The sequence below is a fragment of the Trachemys scripta genome, chromosome 7 (genome assembly GCF_013100865.1).
Source record: "Trachemys scripta elegans isolate TJP31775 chromosome 7, CAS_Tse_1.0, whole genome shotgun sequence".
Classification (NCBI taxonomy): domain Eukaryota; kingdom Metazoa; phylum Chordata; order Testudines; family Emydidae; genus Trachemys; species Trachemys scripta.
Window position 1 is genome coordinate 49477996 of NC_048304.1, and position 21381 is coordinate 49499376.

The 21381-nt window shown below is 50.7% G+C and overlaps 1 protein-coding gene across 2 annotated transcripts in view; it reads left to right on the forward strand.

Moving 5' to 3' along the window:
* Positions 1 to 21381, forward strand: part of GNAI2 (G protein subunit alpha i2) — a 182950-nt gene that overhangs the window by 95401 nt on the left and 66168 nt on the right. Inside the window, exons 1-4 of one of the 2 annotated variants that reach the window (XM_034775237.1) lie at positions 3251 to 3255; positions 15414 to 15417; positions 16124 to 16166; positions 20040 to 20181. In XM_034775237.1, coding sequence (XP_034631128.1) covers positions 16162 to 16166; positions 20040 to 20181 — 147 coding nt within the window. In that variant the 5' untranslated portion in view covers positions 3251 to 3255; positions 15414 to 15417; positions 16124 to 16161. Of the gene's footprint in view, positions 1 to 3250; positions 3256 to 15413; positions 15418 to 16123; positions 16167 to 20039; positions 20182 to 21381 lie in introns of those variants that run through there. The other variant, XM_034775236.1, reaches the window with a different exon arrangement.

Below are 21381 nucleotides of genomic sequence, written 5' to 3' on the forward strand. Positions count from 1 at the left end.
CATGTTTGGATTGTGTAGTTCAGTGAACATCAAGATTTGTTGTCCCTTGACATTACTATTGACCTGAGCTTAGTTTTGGGCAATATTTTTCCCTTTGGGTTATTAAATCTGATTTCTCCTCAACAGAAGTAAATAACTTATTGTACAGTGGCCTATGAATCTAGGATTGTAAGGCAACCGTTAATGACTTTTCCTGTTCCCATGATTGGTGTGAATGTATTGGTCTAAGAGCATTGCTGCTGGAACAGGGGAAATTGACAACCAAGTGCCAATGAACACCCATTGACCCATGAAGGATGACTGGTGCAAAGTCTGCTGCACGCTGTAGGAACAGTCAATGTCTGATTGTCAGAGCAACTTTAACTGCAGCTGGCTCTGTAGCACTAGCCGTTTCCGGGGAGGGTCAGCCAGCCATTTTACAATGGAGTTATACAGGCACATGCAAAGCAGAAAAGTCGGGTGGCTCTTGCTGGGGCTGGACCCTGGCAATGATGACTTGTGTTGACATCTCTCCTTCCCAGGCGTCTGAGGCACGGTTGTAAAGTTCTCACACTCTGTTTTGCAGCGAGAGCACTCGTTTGACCTGAATGAAGGATTTGCCCTATAAATGGGTTTAGGGGATTTAATGTACAAGAGGAGGGAGTGAAAGCACAATCCCTCATTAACTGGGGAAAGGCTGGCAGTGCACATGTGTGTGGGGAAACAGCAGAGCCCAGGTCACCACCAGTAGCACTGTCAGAAGATCAGAAAGCTTTGTTTACAGGTAGGATTGGAGGCTCCAGGCTAAGGGGCTGAGAGGAAGGGGTATCCTAACTGTGTCTCAGGGTCTAGAAGACAGCTCTTGTCTCTAAGGCCAAAGCATGGCCTGGGGAGCCTACAAATCCCAGCATGTAATGCTATCTCCATTTTAGCAGTTGCATGCTGGGACCACTAGTTTCCAAGTGCTTGATCTCATGTTGCTAATGTGGCTGTTTGACAAAATGTTGTGTTCCTTGGACTCTGATTCCAAATTCACAGGAACAAGCAAATTAGCATACAAGCCCATTCTGCCTGCTGGTTGGGCTGGAACAATGTCTTTGAGCTCGCTCGGAGTAGCTATTTCCTTTGCAGAGGATGTGAAAACGCTGGCTCCTCTCCGGTAGGGAAATGTTAAAACCTTATGATCCTCACACGGACTTTGTTAAGGATTTTGTCATTAGAGCAGCAGCGTTAAATACTCCAGTAAAATGTTTTATGCTCTGTTGGGTTCCATGCCTAATTACGAGGCTTTTTAGTACGTTCTGTTTAGCAGAAAACCAATGATGTCTCATCCCAGAGCGATCAATTAAAAAGCCCATGTGTGACTGGGCTGGCTGAGTTGTGCCTTGCTGGGTAATCTGAGTGTTCTGTGCTGTTGGTACTATCTGTTACCAGCATCCCAGAACATGCTACCTGCTACCCAGGTACCTACTCAGAGCATGTGCACAGACACACAGTGGGGTTTCAGTTCTTATTGCATAGAAAATAGCAAAGTGCCATCCCTCCATGGGGTGTGATTGCTCTGATCTGTTCACAGCTCCTAGCAAATGGAATCTGGTCTGAGGTGCTGTGTAGCCTGCTGAAGTGCATCCATAAGGTTTGCAGCCCTGCCTCTTTTTAGATTGCTTTTGTAATGGTGGCACTCGGCCATTTGTGTCTCAGTACCATGTGAGAATCCATTCTCTCTACGCCTCGTGGCCACACCTAACTTCACTGGAGTGGATGGAGCTGCAGAGAATTTAATTAGTATTCTAAGGTTTTCCTTCTTGCCTGCAATTAGACAACCATGGTTGGCCCAGGCAAGCTGACTGGGGCTAGTGGGCTTGGGCTAACGGACTGTTTAATTGTGGTGTGTGGACATTTGGGCTCAGAGGGTCCTAGAGCCCAGGCTCAAGCACCAGCCTGAACATCCACACCTCAATTAAAGCCAGCTGTGAGGGGGACAGGGCTTGCACACAGCCGCTGTACTACACCTGGTTTTGCCATCTGCTCAGTCATCCTGACACCTGAAGTCTAGTGGGAAAGGAGAGAAAGGAGCCCCCTTTGTTGAGTGCTAATGAATCTTGTATTGTCCATTAGGCCAGGTCTGCTGCTACCAAACCCAGGGCTCTATTTACCTAATGAATCACAGTTGTGGGAAATATGCACAAAGGGGGGTGGGAGGGCACTAGATGAGTGTGACTGTGTGCAGGTGGGGAGGCGGGGACAATATGTGGGTGATTCTGGACACTGCTGAGTTATAGTTTTTCTGTATCAAGGTTCAAAATAAGCAAAGGCTAGACCAGAGAAGTGGTTGGGTGACTGTATCCCTGGTGAAGGTATGTGGTCTACTCAGAGAAGTAGAAATCCTTTTTTCTGGGTTCCAAGCCGGTCTCCTCCCAGGCCCCCAGGCTAGTCATTCTATCTTGCTGTCAGGTCAGAGTGCTGCGAGTCTCTTTAGATGTGTTGAGTGTGTACCCCAGAGTCCTGGGGGAAGTGGACCATTGGTAGCTACAAGCGTTGAAAAGCTCTGTGGGGTCTCAGAAGAGGATGCCTCTAGCAGCCCAGTGCTCCCTTGATTTGCACTGGGCCACAGGTGGAGTGCAGACTAATAGAGGTGGCACTTTTGTCTTTGGAATCGCTGCTTCCTGCAGGGCCCCCCACCGATGTAATGGCCAGGCCTGACCAAGCTCAGTCTGAGAGCACAGGCTGTGGAGGGAACAGCTGCTCCTCAACCCCAGAGCTTCTGCAAAGGCTTGGGGTCTAAGGAAGCTCCTTATGCCCATACCACAGCTGCTCTAAATACACACCCTCCCTGGTGCAAGAAGGAGCAGGGATTTCTGCTCCATATGTGGGCTCCTTAAGCCCATATGCCTGAGCACCCTATTGCAATTCCCTGCCACTGCAGAGGCCTCAGCCATGGGTGCACCTCGGTTCTCTGCCTGTGATGCCCAATAGTTGTCTCCTGATCGCTGTAATGCTTGAGCCCAGTGATCTAGATTGGACGAAATACAGGGGTATCTGGGTGGGGTTTAGTGGCCTGTTAAGTGCAGGAGGTCAGACTAGATGGTTTGACCTTAAACTCTGCATCTCTTTTCTGCAGTACCAGTCCCCATTGAGGGCAGGGGTGATCCATGCTGTGCGCGGCCACAGCAGGATAGTTGCTAGGAGTTTGTCTGCCATCGCCTCGGCAGATGTTTGTATGTCCAGGAGGCAAAGTTTAATCCACGCATTGTTTAGGAACCAGCTCTGCTGTTGGTTTGCTAATTACAATACTGACATAATTATACATAACAAATACAGCACTGCTCGGGCGAGAGCAGCCCAGTAATTGAATCACCCCCTATACAAGATCTTCCATTTGGCAACAAACATCCGTGTAAGCACACCCAATCTATTGAGAGGCTTCAGCCCTTTCTGCGCTGATTTATTGGAGCTGGAAGTATTTCTCCCTTGCTACTGGATTCATTGTGGTGTCCCAGGTAGCTAAGTTAAAAGGCAGAGGCTCTTGGCTTGAAAACAGGGCATTGTCGTTAACTAGATGACACCAGCTAAGCTGAGCCATTAGCCTTGTAGAAATCTTCAATAAATTAAATGCAGAAAGCCCAGTGTTGCAAAAGCCTGGCTGGAGTCCTGGCATGGCTGGGTAGTCAATTGGCATTGAGTGATAAGCTTTCTTGTCTTCACCAGAGGCAGTACCCACGGTCCTGTTCAGGGGGGCTGAAATCCAGTTCTTCCTGGTGTTTTGAAATAAGCAGGCAGAGGGAGTCCTCACACCTTAACGTCAAAGAAGTTGCTGCACTGGAGTTTGACTTTCCATCTGTTTTCCATGATGCACTCTGGTGACTCCCATTGAACCCAGGCATTGCTGAGAAGGGGAGGGCTTAGGTCTGGGTTGAATTCCCACACCCTATGGCTTTCCTTTCTGTATGAGCCCAGGCTATGAGGACAGCTCCCTGCATCCCAATTCCCCTGCCTGCCAGCGCAGCCTCTCTGCAGAGACCAGATTGCAGTTCCATCAGTCAGGTTCGGATGACCCGGGGCTGGGCATGTTCCATGTGTGAAATGCTGTGAGGCCAAGCAGCAGCAGCCATGCGTAAGATGTAACTGTTAATTACATCTTAGTTTTATGAAGTCAGACCCTTTTATTTCATTGATCTCACACTGAAGGCACTGCAGACACAGTAGGCTTTTATTTACAGCTGCTGCTGCTCCTTGGAACAGGCCTTTCCTCCTCTTGCATTCCAAACTGTCTTCATTCCTTTCCTCCTGCAGTCTGAGGTGGCTGGCTAGGTACCTCTTTCCCATGCCTGCAGCATTTTATGCCAATGGCTCTTTAGCTTTCGGCCTTGTCCATTCTGGTTTGTAACCAGTTATGGCCCGGTCGGCTGTAAACATGATTTGTGTCTGCACATCATGGGCTAAAATGAAGCTGTAGCAGCGAAGTGTGTGGTCCCTGCCAGAGGCCTAGCTCAGCCAGTGAATCATGGAACTGGATTAGCACATTGGGTTTATTTGCAGTTTGGATGTGATTTCCTACTGAATGAATTAGGGCGGTCCTCCTCCTTCCCAGCTGTCTGGGCAGTAGAACAGCTCAGAATTCATTTCCCCATGTACTGCTGGGGTCCAAGGCACCAAGTGATTTCTGCCTGGATTTTCCTGGAATGCAGTTCAGATGCACAAAGCCAGCTGTGGTGGCTATGATATGAACACTCACCAAATTGGGTTCTTTATACCTGGCTAAGGTGACCGGGTGTCTCACCAGATGGAGCATCACAGTTAAAGGCTGTAGAGCAGGCAGGGGAGTCTTACACTAGAGTTTGTGGGCAGGACCCTACCTAGCATCCTTTATTCACATGGATTTCAAAGTGTGTTAGCCACTTCTCTCAACTGTGGAGTACAGACTGCTAAGCAGTGGCACCAATTTACATGATAAAAAATACTCCAGACTCTGTATGGAAAAAGCCCTTTTTGTCTGGAACTTCTCCTGCCTTAACCCTGGCCAGTGGGGGATTTTTTTTTATTATTTTTTAAACTGGACAAGTCATTTTAGAGCCTGATGGATTTGTCTGTTTTGGAAACTACTTTTTTCTGCAAAAAGAACAGGAATACTTGGGGCACCTTAGAGACTAACACATATATTTGAGCCTAAGCTTTCGTGGGCTACAGCCCACTTCCTTGGATGCATGGAGTGGAACATACAGCAAGAAGATATTTATGCATACAGAAACGTGAAAAGGTGGAAGTAGCCATACCAACTGTAAGAGGCCAATCAATTGAGATGAGCTCTGGTAACTCTCCCACAAACAACTTGTTTGTTTTGCTCACTAGTCCTTGGGGCCTGTTTGTGCATAGGGACTGTTTCTCCCCTCTCAAAGTCTCCAGCTCTTAAATTTATTAGGATTTTGAAAAGAGAGGCCAGTTTCTCAGGTAACCAATGTCAGAGTCTCATCTCAGTCACAACAATGTGAACTGGGAGTAACGCCTTTAAAGCCAATGAAATTACTCTGGACGTACACCAGTGTAACTGAGATGGTATGCCTGCTCTTGGAAATCTTGGGCAAATCAGTGGGATTAATTTCCTTTGCCCAGACTGCCTTTCGGTTGTCACAGGCTGCTGGAAAACCAGATTTGTTTTTTCCCGACTCTTTCGACTGCTAAAAATGGGCTTTTAAAATAGCTTGGTAGCTGTGCTCGTTGTCTGGGCTCCGTAGGTGCTAGAGTCAAGGTCGGTGTTTTCAACAAAGAGTTCAGAATTCGGTTTTGATTTTGGCTTCTTCGGTTGCTGCTTTCTCCTGGGACTAAAATTATGTGCTTGCTGAGTTTGAGGATTGTTCTAGTTTTCTGTAGGAAAACTGGAGAAAGACATACACATAGATTTGGAGGTGGAATGAGGTGGGGTTGCCTGCCTGTGTAGGAAAAAATCTGGGTTCTCTTGAAATCCCTGCTCCTTCTTGCACCTCGGAGGGTGTGTATTTAGAGCAGCTGTGGTAGTTTTAAAACATTTACACTATCCTTCAAAATAATAGGCTTCTGCTACAACTGAAAATGCGCCTGCCTCTCGGGTAGAATGTAGCTAGCCTTCAACATGCTGCAGCACTAGAGGACAGTTCAGTTCAGCCTGATGGGTAATATTTAAGGCAAGCTCTTGCCCAGCTCTTTGGTACCTTAAAACAGTTAATAAATTTTCCAAACATGTAGCCAAAAGGAAAAAAAAAAAATGCAGCACAGGGAAGCAGGGAGCTCCCTCCACAGTGAAACCGGTACATCTGTAGATGTGGAATCTGTTTCCTTCAAGCCTTGGGCGTGCATGTTCTTGGGTCACACTGACTCTGGGCTTGTCTGGCTTGCATTAAAATGCTGCTCTGCTTTCTCATAAGAAACATTCTGGATGGAAGCATCCTCCAGCAGAGCAGGTGTCTTGTGGTTCCATGCCTATTGGGAAACAGATGGCAGGTTTGCTGTTTGGTTGTATTAACAACTGGGCCTTCATGTTCTTTCCTTCTGATCTTTTCCTGCTTGGGCCTCCCTGAATGAGCGAGCGTCTCCTAGCATCTCGGTGTGGATATGTCAGCTAGCCCTGGCCAGATGGGCTCTGATCCTGCCACCTGCATGGAGCTGCGGTCAGCCAAAGACAAATTGCCATTTCAGGAATGTTGTCACTTGAAAACTCCCCTGGCTTATGTATCTTCCGCCATGTCCATTCTTCCTTCTCCAGGGCTGTCTAGGGGAGCACCTGCACAGAGCTGGGGCTTGTGTTCAACTCGCCAGGTTAAACATAGGGCAGAACTGGAATGTTCTTGAGGAGTAGCAGCTAGAACGTCACCCGCTAGTGGTTATAAAGCCCTGCTCAACCTCACTGTGCACATAGTGATACCATTGCTAGACGCTACACATGGAAGCCAAAGGTTAGAGGTCTTCCCCCGTTAGGACCCAATTGAATTTGAGGCTGTTCAGGGAGTGAGCCTTAGGATAAAACACCAAGAGACTCCTAGTGCAGATGCTCCATTCCGATGTACGGTTGGATACTCTGAGACTTGCTTTTATTATTTCTGTCCTCCTTGCAGGCCTCTTTTCATAGCAAAATGCATACTGAGCTCTGTCCCCAGTAGTCCTTACCTTGTTAGTGGTGTCTGCAATGTGTCCATGCAGCTAGCTTTGGTAAATCATTGTGAAAATTTACCAGCCTAGACACAATCTGCCTGGCTACACTGATGATGGCAAAACAGAAGTGTTATTTACCCCTTCAAATAACACAAGAACCAGGAGTTGCCCGCTGAAATTAATAGGTAGCAAGTGTAAAACAAACAAAAGGAAGGACTTCTTCATGCAACACACAGCCAACCTATGGAACTCATTGCCAGGGATGTTATGAAGGCCAAAAGTATAACTGGGTTAAAAAAAAAAAAAAAAAAAACTAGAGAAGTTCCTGGAGGACAGGTCCATCAATGACTGTTAGCCAAGATCGTCAGGGACCCAGCTCCATGCACTGGGTGGTCCCTAAACCTTCAACGGCCAGAGGCTGGGACTGGACAATGGGGGTGGATCACTCAAAATTGCCATGTTCTGTACATTCCATCTGAAGCACCTGGCACTGGCCACTGTCCGAGATAGGGCACTGGCCACTGTCCGAGACAGGACATTGGGCTAGATGGACCATTGGTCTGACCCAGTGTGGCCGTTCTTATGTTTGCTTACCTGTGAGCACAATTTTTTTCAGCCTGACACGACCGCAGCTGCAGTTGTCTAGTGCTGCCTGGAGGGGTAATGAGCTGTGGTAGACAGAATCAGGTTAATTGTAATAATATACAGCACTTATTATGTGTAGGTTATTTGGAGATGGGTGGGATTCTCCCCTGCTGTGCCTCAGTTTCCCCATCTATTAATATGGGAAGTGACTTGCCCAAAATCCCAGTGTGTCCCTTGCTGAATTGAGCATAGAACACAAGTCTCATGACCTGTTGTGTCAAGTTCCAACCACTAGACTTGTTGCCTAGTATCTAATCTTGGTAGAGGGTTGTCTGGTGAGTGCTTCTGACTAGTGGGAGGCAGTGTGGCCTAGTAGATAGAGAACTGGATTGGGACTCAGTTTCTGCCACTGGCCTGCTGCTCCTCTATGTTCCTCAGTTTCCCCCTCTGTAAATTGGGGATAATGCTACTGATCTCTCTTGTAAAGTGCTTTGAGATCTACTGATGAGACATGCTGGTGAAGAGTGGGGGGATATTTATAGTGCTTGTAGTACAGGTTGAAAAATGGCCGCTTGGACCACAGACTGAGCGATCTGCTCTTTATGGGGTTAAGTTCCTGAGTCTCTGCCAGGCCTTCCAGACAGGGCACAGTGCTGTCTGATGCTAGGGAGCAGTCTTCAGGAGGCAGCCAGGTGACTTAGCTCCCCTCCAGCTGAGCGTCTGCTTCCTCCCTGCTGCTTTGAGATACTAGTGGTTAGTCCCCTCCCAGCACTAGGATCCTAGGCGACAGGGCCTGACCTTGGTTAAAAGGCAGAGGGTTAACGTGAAGAACCTGCTCTGAGGAGTGGCAAGCCCTTACACAATGGTGTGCATGCTAATCCCCTGCAGTGCCTGGGGAAGTCTGACACCCTGGGCTGGACCCCAGTCTGGCCTGCTCAGCATGAACCTGATTGTGTCCTGGGGCGGAACTGTCTCTGAGCTGCATGTTCCTGAAACACGTGACTCTTTGCACCACGGAGCAGGAGAATAAGGTGATCAGATTTGGTTTTATTTCCCTAGTAGGGTAATAAAGTAGGAGTGGAGACAGGAAACGCTTCCCAACTTCCACTCGCTGAGCTTAGCAGCTCCTTTGAAGAGCCGAGATGCCAGTCAGGCCTTTCAAGGAAAATCCAAGTCCCAAGCGGGAGCGCGCCTCCATTTTAGAAGCCAACCTCCTTATTAGTTGGCTGCTCTCCATGCTATGTTCCCTAAGCCAAGACACTGACAGCATAATACCTAGAAGAGCATCTGCAGACCCTTGTCCTTCAGCAGATGTCCCCACTTGGTACCTAGCCGTGATTAGAGACAATTGCTGTCTATGAAAGGGATGGTGCAGCTGTAGCTCAGCACTGGCACCAGCAAGCCAGCTGGCTCGCTCTGCCGAGTCGACGTGGTGGCCTGGAGAGTGTCTGCACAGTCTCATCGGCGTATTAAAATATCTTCTGACAGGCGCCACCCTTGCTCGTAGAGGCTCATCACAGGGAGAGCTTGGAGGCTCTGGATGTTTTCCTGTTTGTGCATGGTGGCTCTCCCTTTAACTTACTTTTGCAAAGCTGTTGGCTGACTGAGAGCTCTCTCTTTCAGCTTTTGGCTGGCAGGGGCGGGAGGAGGGAGCCCTGGAACTCTCTGATCCAGGGCCCTTGCATTGCTGTATTTAGGATATTGAATTTCTTTGACTTCCACCTCTTAGCTTGTACTCTGAGGCAGGGAGCGGTTAGAGGCGGGGCTTCTTGGTTATTTGCAGGGAAAAGGCCTTAGGTAGCTGGTACAGTATGTGCATTGGGTATATTTGTCAGGTTGGTGGCTAGACATATTGGGGACCTTCCAGAGTCCATCTCGGTGCTGACAAGCTATTGCTCCCGAGCTCATGTCCCCATAGCCATCTGACTGTTGGGATTACCAGAAATCTCTGAGGGGAAGAGGGATCTTCTGTATGAACACCTGTACTTGTGCCAGGCACATGTTTGCAGGAGTGGCTTGTGCCAGTCTTTAAAAGAGAACATTGGGCATCCAGAGGTAAAGAGTTTGCCCTCTGGGCAACCTATGTCCCATTGGGATGCAGCAGACTGCATTGTCTGTGTGGCGAGAGCTGCCTGGGGCTTCAGAAACTTAAATAGGCCCAAATTGCATACCTCTTCCGCACTGCATAACAAACCTGCCCCTGGTTCCCTGCGGGAGCATGAAGAGCCAGTTGCTTCCTGCTAATTACCATCCTTAGTTATGGATTAGAATGGGGTGGTGACCATCTCCATACATGTAGTGTATTAGTCTGATGTAATGCTCTGCATACACCCATGACTCTGGGTATTTCTCTTGTCCCCTTAGGGGCTGGGGAGGGGGAACAACAATGACAGTGTTGTTGGAGGGGGCGAACCTCAGTATTGATGTTGTCCTTGCACTCTACAGTGCACAGTCATAAAGTAAAGCAGTCACTGCCCCCATAGAATCTGGGGGGTGGGGGAGACTTAAGGTGACCAGATGTCCCGATTTTTGTATAGGGACAGTCCCGATTTTTTGGGTCTTTTTCTGATATAGGCTTCTATTACCCCCCCCCCCCTCCTGATTTTTCACACTTGCTGTCTGGTCATCCTACGGTGACTTAATAAATCCCCTTGTGTTGAGCAGCTGGGAAATGGTGAGTTTAAGAGGGGTTTGAATAAACTCTCCCTAATCCACATACAGTAGCAACTTGCTACCACCTTGAAATCTGCCCCCAGCCCCAGATGGACATCTCGGAGATGCTTGCCCTCTGAGACGCTACTCGAGCAACCGGACTGCTAAGCCTTCGCTACGATTGTGAAGCGTGCTCCAGGATGCTTTTGAAAACAAAGCCCCTAAATCAGGCCTGCACAACTCGTAAAGCGGCGAGGGCCATATTACTCAAAAGAAAACAGCTGAGGGCCAAAACCCCCCAGCGCTGCCCAGCCCCCCACAAACACAACCCCCCCCCCCCCCCCCCCCCAGCCCCATGGAAACAACGCCCCCAGCGCCACTGAAACACCTCCCCCAGCACCGCCCCACCGAAATACTGGTATTGAACCTTGGTAATATGTTATAGCGTGGCCCTAAGGTAGTATAGTTAAGGTAAAAGAAAAATGCCTCTTTTGCTAGAAGTAGAATAAGATCTTCCCCCGCACTTTGTAATCAATTGCCCTGTTGAATGAATGAGGTGTGAATGAGGAAGGCTTGGAAGGCAGGCACCTCCAGACAGCTGCAACCCTTGGAGAGGGGATGGGAGCCAGACCAGATCAGTAGAACAGGTCAGCTACTGACTCGCCGCCTGTCTCCTCAGCTCCCCTCCCCCAGCTTGCCTACTCACCTCTTCCCCCCCCACCCCCCGCCACTGCCCGCCCGCTCGCCTCAGCCGCCTCCTCCCCTGCTGCTGGCTCACCTGCCCCCTCCCCCCCCACCACTGCCTGCCCACCTCCTCAGCCCCCCACCCCCTTTCCGGTTCGCCTACTTACCCCCCGCCCGCTCGCCTCCTCAGCTGCCTCCTCCCCCGTCGCTGGCTCACCTGCCCCTTCACCACTGCCCGCCCGCTTGCCTCCTCAGCCCCCCTCCCTCACCTGCCACTTGCCTACTGACCCCCCCGCGGGCCGCACAGTGAGCCTACGCGGGCCGCATGTTGTGCAGGCCTGCCCTAAATAAAACTCTGCTCCTGTTGATCAAATGAAGGAGCTGAGCCTGTTTTGTGATGCATCATTTTTTGTATGTTCCTTTTTTCATTCATGTACACAACCACTCGCAAGGGGTTGGTGAGACATAACAGTAATCAGAGAGAAGAACTTCAGGGTTTGGGTATAAAATCAAACAAATCATCCTGGTGGGATGTTAAATTGAGGACCGTTTCAAATGGAAGAAGGTTGGTAAAACAGTATGTGGCAGTGGGTTGTTGCTGTAAAAGGAGGGGGATCCTGGTGGTTGGGATAATATAATCTGAGCCAGTTAGTTATGAATCTCTAGTGTCACAGATCAAAGCCCTGAACCTGATCTCTGCAGTTAAGACGGCTGATCAGTGGGAGTCTGCATGTGCAGCTGACTGCAGGATCGGGGCCTGAGCTCATGCTTTTGGAGGATATTTACTGCATGTGTGAACAAGCTTCCTTGTCTCTTACCAACTGGATGGGTCCATTTTCTAGGCCTGCCAAACTTCCTCTTTCAAACGGAAGCCTCTGATTGCATTAGTGTTTGTGTACCTGGGCTGCAGTGAGGTCCCTGCTGGTGGGAGCATGAACTCGCTCCGACTGTAACCAAGCCACCCCAAATCAGTGCAGTCTAGGGTGACCAGATGTCCTGATTTTATAGGGATAGTCCCGATTTTTGGGTCTTTTTCTTATATAGGCTCCTATTACGCCACCCCCCACCCCCTGTCCTGGTTTTTCACATTTGCTGTCTGGTCACCCTAGTGCAGTCCCAGGGGGTTCCCTGCATTCCAGGACACCATGGAGCATACAAGCTCTGAGTGCTCCTTGTCTTCTCTATTTTTGTGACCTTTAAAATGGCTGAGCAGATGAGTTTTTGGTGCTCCCCAGAAGGCTGTTCTTGGGTTGAGACCTCATGTGCCAAGTTTCAGCCCTAGGCACATTTTCACGGCTGACTGTTAAGGTGTTCTCCCTCCCTCCCCACAATTCCCTGCAGACGCTGTTGACAGCTCTGCTCTGAGCTGGGCAGGCACTGCTAACAGTGAGCTGTCTGCACAACCCAGTTGTGATCCATTCGGCCCTGGGGTGACAGGGTTTGCTGCTGGCTGTAAATCACTGAGCAAGCCCCGTGACACTCTCCTTCAGACCAAAGCTGAGTTGGGCTGCTGGGACTTGGGTGTCTTTCAGCATTTCTGACTAGAAAGCTTGGTTCACGCTCAGATCCCGTTTCCAGACCACCTGCTCCGTGCAGGGCAATACACTAAAGCCAGAGACAAGCTGGACCCATGCTGATCTGAAAGCTTCTTTAGCCAACAGCCTGCCGGATGCCACAGTCCCATTCTGAACTAGTCAGTCCTACGGAGGCCAGCTGACTGGCTTCCAGGCGTGAAGGAGGGGACTGGAGGGACCTGGAGAGGGTTTGGAGCAGCTGTGTCATTTGGAGACACTAGCTCCTGGAGGCAGACCTCATTAGCTGAAGGGTTAATGGCTTGCGCTGTATATGGCAGCAGATGTTTCATCTGCTGATAGGTGCCTTGACTACATGTAACCCTCTAAAATGCATCTCCTTATTACAAATTCTGCCTGATTAGCTTCTCTGTCTTAGGCAGGAGCTCTGCCTACCTCAGCTAGGCGGGATCTGGAGGCAGCAATCTGAGTGCACTCTGCCTCTTGTTGCTGAGGGGAAATTCCTAGATTCCAAGGGACCACTGCAATCACCTTGTCCAACCTGCTGTGTAACAGGCCAGAGAACTGCCCCCAGATAATTCTGTGTGACATGCGTGCACACCCTGCTGCTCCTCCCTGAGGAGCCTTGAGTGGTTCCCATCTGGGCCATGGGCCGGACCATGCTGTGAGGGAGCAGCCAAGGTCAGGGCTCGTGCCCCCTCCTGGCCATGCGGCAGACCTATCTGCTGGACTGACCTTTCCACACCCTCCATCCCAACTGCTGCTGTGAATGACGCCCAGCAGGTGGGAGGAGAGCATCAGCAGTCACGACTTTCTGGCTTTCCCCACGGGGTGAAAAGCAGCTGCTGTTTTTAATGCCCCCTCCTCTGCTCCAGGAGGTGCTAATGTGCCGTTGGTCTGCCACGTCCTGCTGGAAAGGGGAGGGGGGGCCCCCAGAAGCAGCAGCTCTTCCTCACCCCCAACCTAGCCGGTAGTGGTCTCCCCTCCTCCCTCCAATCCAGGGAGGGTTTTCACTGGTGAGAGCTGGAGTGGAAAGACCAGCTGTAGCCTATAGTGCTGCCCAATGGTCATGGCTGGGTGGGCAAAGGAGCCGAGGCCTTGGGGCCCTGAGCCCTGGCTCTGAAATGCTGGGCTAGTGGGCCCACTGGAGGTCAGGGCGAGGTGAGCGATCATTGCCCAACCTCACTGACAGACAGCAGGTGGGTTTGTCACACTCACTGTGCCGTGGCTGCTGCTCAGGCCTTGTCCCGGCCAGTGCAGTTGCAGTCTGAGTGCAGGACAAGGGGTGCTCACCGTTGGGGGATACTGGTGTTGAATCAATACCTCGAGGGTGCTGGAGGGAAGTGTGTAGAAACCTCCGTAGGGTGACAGGGAACATGACTCTCTGCTGGGAGTGATGGCTGCTCCGCTCTGAGCAAAGGCAGCACACTCCACCCTAGCCCCAAGAGCTTGGAGATGACAGGATCTGAGCTGGCAGCAAGTGGAAAGGAGAGTGGGGATGCTGGCATGGCGCTGGCACTCTGGCCAGCAGGAGGCCTTAAATCATAGGCGAGAATGACTCTGAATTCATTATGGGGCACTTATGTCCTAAAAGTTTTGTAATGTTTCACTTCCTATCCCTGTTACATAGTGCTGCAGCTCACGCCTGCCACTGCAGCTCTGCTTCCTTCTCTCAGTTGGCTGGCCTCCAGGCAGCATGGCTCTAGGCCAAGCTGGCACCAGATCTCCCCAGGCTGCTGAAAGCCATGCAACTTAGCCTTCCCCTCCAGAGAGAGGAGAGGGGATCTGTGCGACTTTCCTCTCAGGCGAACAGGTGCTAGACAATGCAGATGAACCAGAGTTTGCAGGCGGGAGGAGAGCCAGCTATAGGAACGAATCTGAGAGCAATGGGTAAGGAAACTGAGCACTGTGACACTCATCAGATCCAGCCGTGTCCTTGGGGGCAGATCCAGGCACTGGCCCCTGTTCTGAGATGTAGCAGGGGGCCTGCATCATCCTAGCATGGCTTCTCTGACCAGTACTACTTGTCATGCTGGTTAGAACGTGGTTGTAAGGGAGAATGCCTCTGTCTGCATTGATCAGGTCTATCCATGTACTTGCAGGCCCTCGTCATGCTACAGTATCTAAGCACTTCAGAAATGTTAGTGAGTTCCACCTCATAGCTCCCTCCTTGCCTCCATGAGGTACAGCAGCAGGATCACTATTTGACAGATGGGAAATTGAAGTGCAGAGTGTGACTTGCCTGTGGTCACTGGAAACCTTTGGCAGAGCAGGGAATTAGACCCACCCGGCTGGTAATAGCTGTGCTTAAAGAGTGGGGCGTGCAATGAGCATGTATACGGTCTGGCTAGGATAGTATGCCGTGGTAGAGAGCCCACTCACTTATTTGACTCTGTCTCCCCCATGATTGTGGTAGTCCCTGAAAGAGTAACTGCTTCCATCTGGCCTCTGCTGTCCAGGGGTTGGTGATGTCTGGAGCCACACAGGGAGGGGAGAGGCATGATCTGCTTCCTGGAATGCCTCCGCCCACCCCATGGTTCAGAGTTTGCACCATGCCAGGAACACTCCACTTAGTCTCGCTGTTCATCACCGTCCTGGCCCTCATTAAGTGTCAGGCAGGACACCAGTTCTTGCAGCCTGCCTGGGAAAGACTTCTTGGATGTCCCTATGAGGTGTCTTGTGTGCAGGGGCCTTTCAAGTGGTGGAAGGGGGCTGTTTTCCAGGGGCAGACAGCTTTTCTAGGAGCTCAGCCTCCTGAAAGAGTGCTCTCTCCTCTCACAAGGTGGAAGGATCCTCCCACCCCTTATAACTTAGTCTCTAGGAGGGTCAGCATTCGTCAGCCATTGGTGAATGAGAGAGCTGGGTGTGCTGTGGCTACTTCCCTGCCATTGGACACACTGTGGCCTCTATGAATTGGGCCCTGCTAAGGTGTCTCCAGCTGGGCTGCCAATGTCTCCCTGCACTGTCAAAGTGACTGGCCTAAGTGCTCGTTGCTTTGAGTTTACATCGCTCCAGGGTGCGGATGAGGGCCCCGTGTTCCCAGCTCCCCCATCAGGCTGGCCCAGAGGCCTCGTACTGCTCAGTATTCATATCCCCTATTCGTGTCCACGTGTATGCTGGTGCAGTCCAGCCAGCAGTTTCTACCAGTGTGCAAGGCTTCCAAAGCCACCTGGGTGGGATCACCAGGGTGTGTGAAGGGCTGGGGCATGCTGCACAGTGAGATTGAGCCCACTAAAGTCTGTAGTGCCAAAAGGCACCTTCCCTTTATCCCAGGACTCCCTGGAGAGCAGGGTTTACTACAGTACATCCCTTAGCAAGCTGAGTCTGTATGTCTCTGCGCTGCTCTGAGCTGAAGTGTCCGATGACCAGACAAGTGTTTGTAAGCCCAGAGGGCCAGACTCTCTGAGGCTCTGCTGCTGGGAGGCCTGTCTGGAAGCTAATGTGGCAGCAGGTGGGTTACACCCTCCGTTGTTGGTAACCCCAATGACACCACAATGTCCCGCTGCCATGCGGCAATATCCAGTCAAGTACTGCAGCTCATGGCTTTTCTCTCTCTCCTTTCTCTACAGGTGCAGGAGAGTCTGGGAAGAGCACAATCGTGAAGCAGATGAAGTAAGCAATGCCTCCCCTCCTTTGCTTTTGTTTCTAAATTTCAGCAATTGCCTCCCTATTTCATCCCACTGCAGAGTAGAGTGTGCGTTCTGCAGCCAGGGGCCGGGGGTGCCACGTGGGTGCTGCGTTCTGCAGCCAGGGGCCAGGGGGTGCCACGTGGGTCCCGCATTCTGCAGCCAGGGGCTGGGGGGGGGGTGCCATGTTCTGCAGCCAGGGGCTGGGGAGTGCTGCATTTTGTATGAACTCTTGCGGGGGGGGGGGGAATCCGAAGCCTGTGATTCAACAAAAGTAAAGCATGTATAAAGCATGGATAAGTTTCTATTAGCGAGACCTCGAAAAAGCGCTTCCAGGGGATAGTTATGGCAGGCTTCTCCGCACTGCGGTTGGGTGATGTGATTTCCATGTTCTTAGGGCTCTTGTTTTAAAAACACCCTTTGTGTTTGAGTTTTTCATCTGAACAGCCAGGGCAGCCCACGCTGTGGGGCCAGTGATCAGTTGGCATGGCACCATCGACCACATCCAGACCCTATGGAGCCTATTGTGTCATAGCCTAGCTGGCTGCCTGCCAAAGGCTGCTGACCCTGTTAGCTCTATTGGGGAACTCAGTGTGGTCACTGGTGTCTGCACTCTCTCTCAGTGCATTGGCCCTGGAAGAACTGCTGGTTAGAGGGCTGTTCACGCTTGCCTCTAGCCAGCACCAGATGCTTCCCTGTTGGAGGCAGGAGACTGGACTAGCTGGCCCACTGGTCTGATCCAGCCAGGCAGTTTGTATGTTCCTACATTACATCCATTTGCTCGCAGCAAAACTGTCCTACCCTGGGTCTTTCAAAGGGACATGTATTTCCCACTCTGCCATGAACTCGCTCGAATGCTGTGATTACCTGTGCTGAAAAATGTCCTTGTGTCCCTAGTCCATTACCTTGGAGGTATGGGGCAATGCTATGGCCGTTGCTCCCCGGGAATGCCTGAGAGACCTTTCCTGTTTGGTTTTACGATGAGTCCTCCTTAGCGTGTCTCGGGACAGAGCAGAGAGTTGCTTTCACTCCATGTGGTAGGACAGCACCTGGGAAAGCTGCTCTGAGCAGCTGAGTTCTTCCCCCATCCCATGCTCACACTTGGGGGAGTGCCATGGGCTCACTGTATTCCTGGGACTGGGCCGCAGTCTAGCTTTGGTTGGGGTTAGCAGTGTCTGAGGAGAAGGGACTGTTTGTTTATATGCTTGCTATTTTTGTCTTTGTTTTTAATAACACTGTTCAGTTTCAGCAATCCATCCATGTAAAGCTAGCCGCACCTCTGCACAGCCTTACAGGATAGCATTCAGACTCCATGCTTTATGAATTCCACAAAAAGATTAGGGAGGCAGAGTAGATGATTTAAAAAACAAAACCTTTTGATTAAAACCTCCTCTCGTAGCCAGGCCCTCTAATTTTGGGCGCAATGCTCTCTCCGGCTGGCATGATGCACCCAGACTTGCTTAATTTGAGCAAAACTTTACTCTTCTGGCAGCTTGAAGCAAATTGCCATTTGAATATTTCAGTGACTTGCAATTAAACATGGAAAGTGACATCAAAAATGCATATGACAGTGATTACATAAATAGAAAAGAGCAATGCTGAAAGGTATCGCACAAAGAGGATACACAAAAATGGTTTGTGTTGGGAGAGGCAGCCCAGAGACCCCTGCACAGCATCACAAACTAAAACCTCTTGATAGGAAACCACCCTGGTAAAAATCTGTTGCATAAGAATTGACAGACCCATTCCAGTCAGGAGGGAAAACAGTGATTGGCTGAACAGGGCCCTATCGAAATAAACAGAGGCATTCTCTGAAAGCAGAGGGAGCTGATTGTCAGAGGAGTGACTTACAAACTGGAGTTTACACCACACAGAGAGCTTTTATAATCATTCTGTTCAGATGGACTGTATCTCCTTAACATCTGAGCATCCAGACCAAGAGGATGGCCCAGCTACAGAACAGCCGAATCCCCAGTGGGCATAACTCAAGTGAGCATTCCATAGGAGAATTAGACAGAGAGGGTAGATTTCCTGCCTGGCCTGAAGAGAAGAAACTCTCTTGCAAAGACAGAGAGGAAGGTTGGTCTTGTGGTTAAGGCATTTGACTGGGTCTCAGAAGATCTCCGTTCAATTTCCAGCGCTACCACAGACTTCCTGAGTTGGCAAATAACTGAGACTCTGTGCCTCAATTCCCCACTGGTAAAATAATCCTTCTCTTCTGCTCTGTCTAGTCCCTGCCCCAAAGAGCTGACAGTCTCATGCTAGTGATAACTAGCAGAGTGGGGCCCTGATTTTGGTTGGTGCTTCTAATGTTACTACAATACAAAAAGCTGCTACTCGGAATAATACTCAAATGTATTTAAAACCAGATCCTTTAGTTACCTTGTCTGTGTCTGAGCCTCTTGCTGAAATGTGTTTGTGATCCCCTGTGGTGTGGGAGGCCAATGCAACAGATTGTTCCGCTAGATTAAGGTGGGGTGGAGACTAGAGTACAAGAAGAGCTGTTTTAATGAGTCAATAAAATGCTTAAGTTTTAAAGGGCTACAGAATCTGGCTATTTTGGGCATCTCTATGCCGTCAATCAACACAGTGCGCTGGAGCTGAACAGGTTGGCTGCGTTTGCTTGATTTATCCTGGCACATCCAGGCTTGAAAAATTAGTGGCAGGTAACAAACTTATGCCTGCCAGCTGACTGGTTAGTGAGTGAGAGCTCTGCTTCAGGTGGAATTGATGAGCATCTGGTCAGTTTCACTGTTGCTATGCTGGCTAGTCATTTCAGCTGCAGGGAACCCAAGCAGAGTCTAGTGGATTTCAGTATTGCTGTTGGGGACAGCAGCAGAGGCACAGCCTTGATCAAAACCAGCTGCTGCTGTGGGATGTCCCAGGTCAACGGAGTCCCTGCACAACCAAGGGGTTGTGATCACCCTCTCTTATTTTATGGTGACTAATTCTTTCTTGTTGTAACATGGGCTCATGGTAGGGAAACGGTTCAGAACCACTGCTCTGGGTGGTGGTTGGGAGAGGAGAGTCTCTTCTTCAGTTCTGCAAAAAAACCCACCCCACATCTTCTCTCAGCAGCAGCAGCTGACTAAATGTGACCAGAACCGTGGTCAGTTTCATGGTTGCTGAGCTCACTTCAGGCAGTGATTCTGGAACTGATTAGCTGCTGTAGAAAGCTGTGAGAGGCTGAGGTCTGGGGATGACCAGTGGGGTGAGGAGGGATGGGGAGGGAAGGTTCCTCCTTTTTGCTTTTGCAGTAGTTGAGGTGAGAAGTCTGTGGAGATCCCTTTCCTGGGAGGTGGGAGTGTAGGGCGGGGGGACCCCTCTTGGAGCCGGGATGGGATGATGGGGGAGCTCTTGCTGGGGTATTGCTCGGGGAGGGATGTTGGTGACAACCTTAGTAGGTTAATCTGAAAGCTGGGTCCAGGGACAGCACTCAGGTGGGAAGCATGCAGTGCCTTATGCTTGCCGCAGGCTGAGTGCCCTGCCCCGGCTGAGGACCCCGTCTTTCATAGCCGCCATTATCTAGCAAACATCTGTGTGATTGTCTCCTCCCCTCAGAGTTGGGGCAGCACTGCCACAGTCCTTTTCATCCCCGGTGCTGGGCTCTCATGCTGGTAACATGGCCCTCCTAGCAGTGCTGCACCTAGAGACAGTCTCCACTGGAAAGTGCCTCTCGGGAGAACGCTTCCTGCCCTCTGGAGAGGGAGCTGCTACACAGAACTGAATGGGGGCAGCTCCCAGTGAGCAATGTGAATCCTAGTGAGGGAGCAGGGGTGAGGGTGGGTCCTACTGGGGAGCTCCACTGGGATATGGTCAGCTTGTGATGGTCTGACTTTGTTCCTGCCCCCTCTTCAAGGATTATCCATGAGGATGGCTACTCAGAAGAGGAGTGCAGGCAATACAAAGCTGTGGTTTACAGCAACACCATTCAGTCCATTATGGCCATCATCAAAGCCATGGGCAACCTGCAGATTGACTTCGGCGACCCTGCAAGAGCGGTGAGTTACCCTCTCTGTGCCTGAAGATTGTCCTTGCTTTCACTGATAGCCCTGGTGTGGGGGTGGGTCAGAGCTCTGCTGCCTGTCTGAATGTGGCATTCGAGGAGTCGTGACTCTTGCCAAAGGAGTAAGAATAGCTGAATCCTAGAACTGTTGGTGCCTAGAACCTTGCTGGCTGTTGGGAGGATGAGGCTAGCGATGCCCAGCAGCAGTTGCACACAATAGATTAAGAGCTGTGCTTCTGAGTGGGTGAGGCCTGAGCAACGTAACCCAGCCAGCCCCTAAGGCCTCGGGGGTTATGTTTAGCCTGAGGACTCCAGGCATGGGCATGTACTGCTATGCTGTGCACTGCAGCCAGGCAAGTGCTTGTTCAGCTCCCACCTGAGCACCATGTGTGACCTGTCCTCCATCCTGCTGGGTCCCAGCCTGAGTGATGGGGCAGGTGCAAGGGGAGGGGAGGTGTCTCTGGGGCGCAAGATTAAATGAGGGTGAGCTTTCAGGTGCAGAGAACCAAAGCGACTCAGGCTTGGTCCAGGCACGTGCCCTTACCTACTCCACCATTCGCTCACTCCCTGTAACCACCAAGAGCGAGCTAAGGGCCAGCATGAGCGAAGGGGATCTAGATAGTAGGTAGCATGGCCTAATGGCTATAGCTGTGGCTGGCGATTCAGCAGAGCTGGGTTTTATTCCTGGCTCCCTAGGTTTCCTGTGTGACATCAGGCAAGTTGTCTCCCTGTGCCTTCTCCTGTGGATAATGCTGCACTCCACCACACCGAGACGCTGCGAGAGGGGGCTGTGGAAGGGCTAAGTAGGGTTTGGGGGAGCTAACAATAGCAGCAGCGATCATATGGTTTTTTTTCTCTGCCTGGGACCTCCTTCATTCAGGGTTTGCTTACTATGCAAAACCACGTGTCTGATCTGGTTGGGCATTACCTGGGGGATCAGAAATAGGACACTGTTTGTATACAGGCCCCAGCAATGTCCCTCAATCGCTTAAACCGTGTGTAGCAAGATCTGAGAGACGGCAGGTGTCGGTCATCTGCCTAATGACCACGTGTGCGGTGCTGTCCTACCATACCTGGCTCCTGAGGAATGCTTTGATTTGAAGGCTAATGGACTAGCTTTGTGCTCCCAGAAGCTCCCCCTTGCTAATGAGGACACAGGATAGATCTCCTAAGGCTATTTTTTGATCCCAGTCAT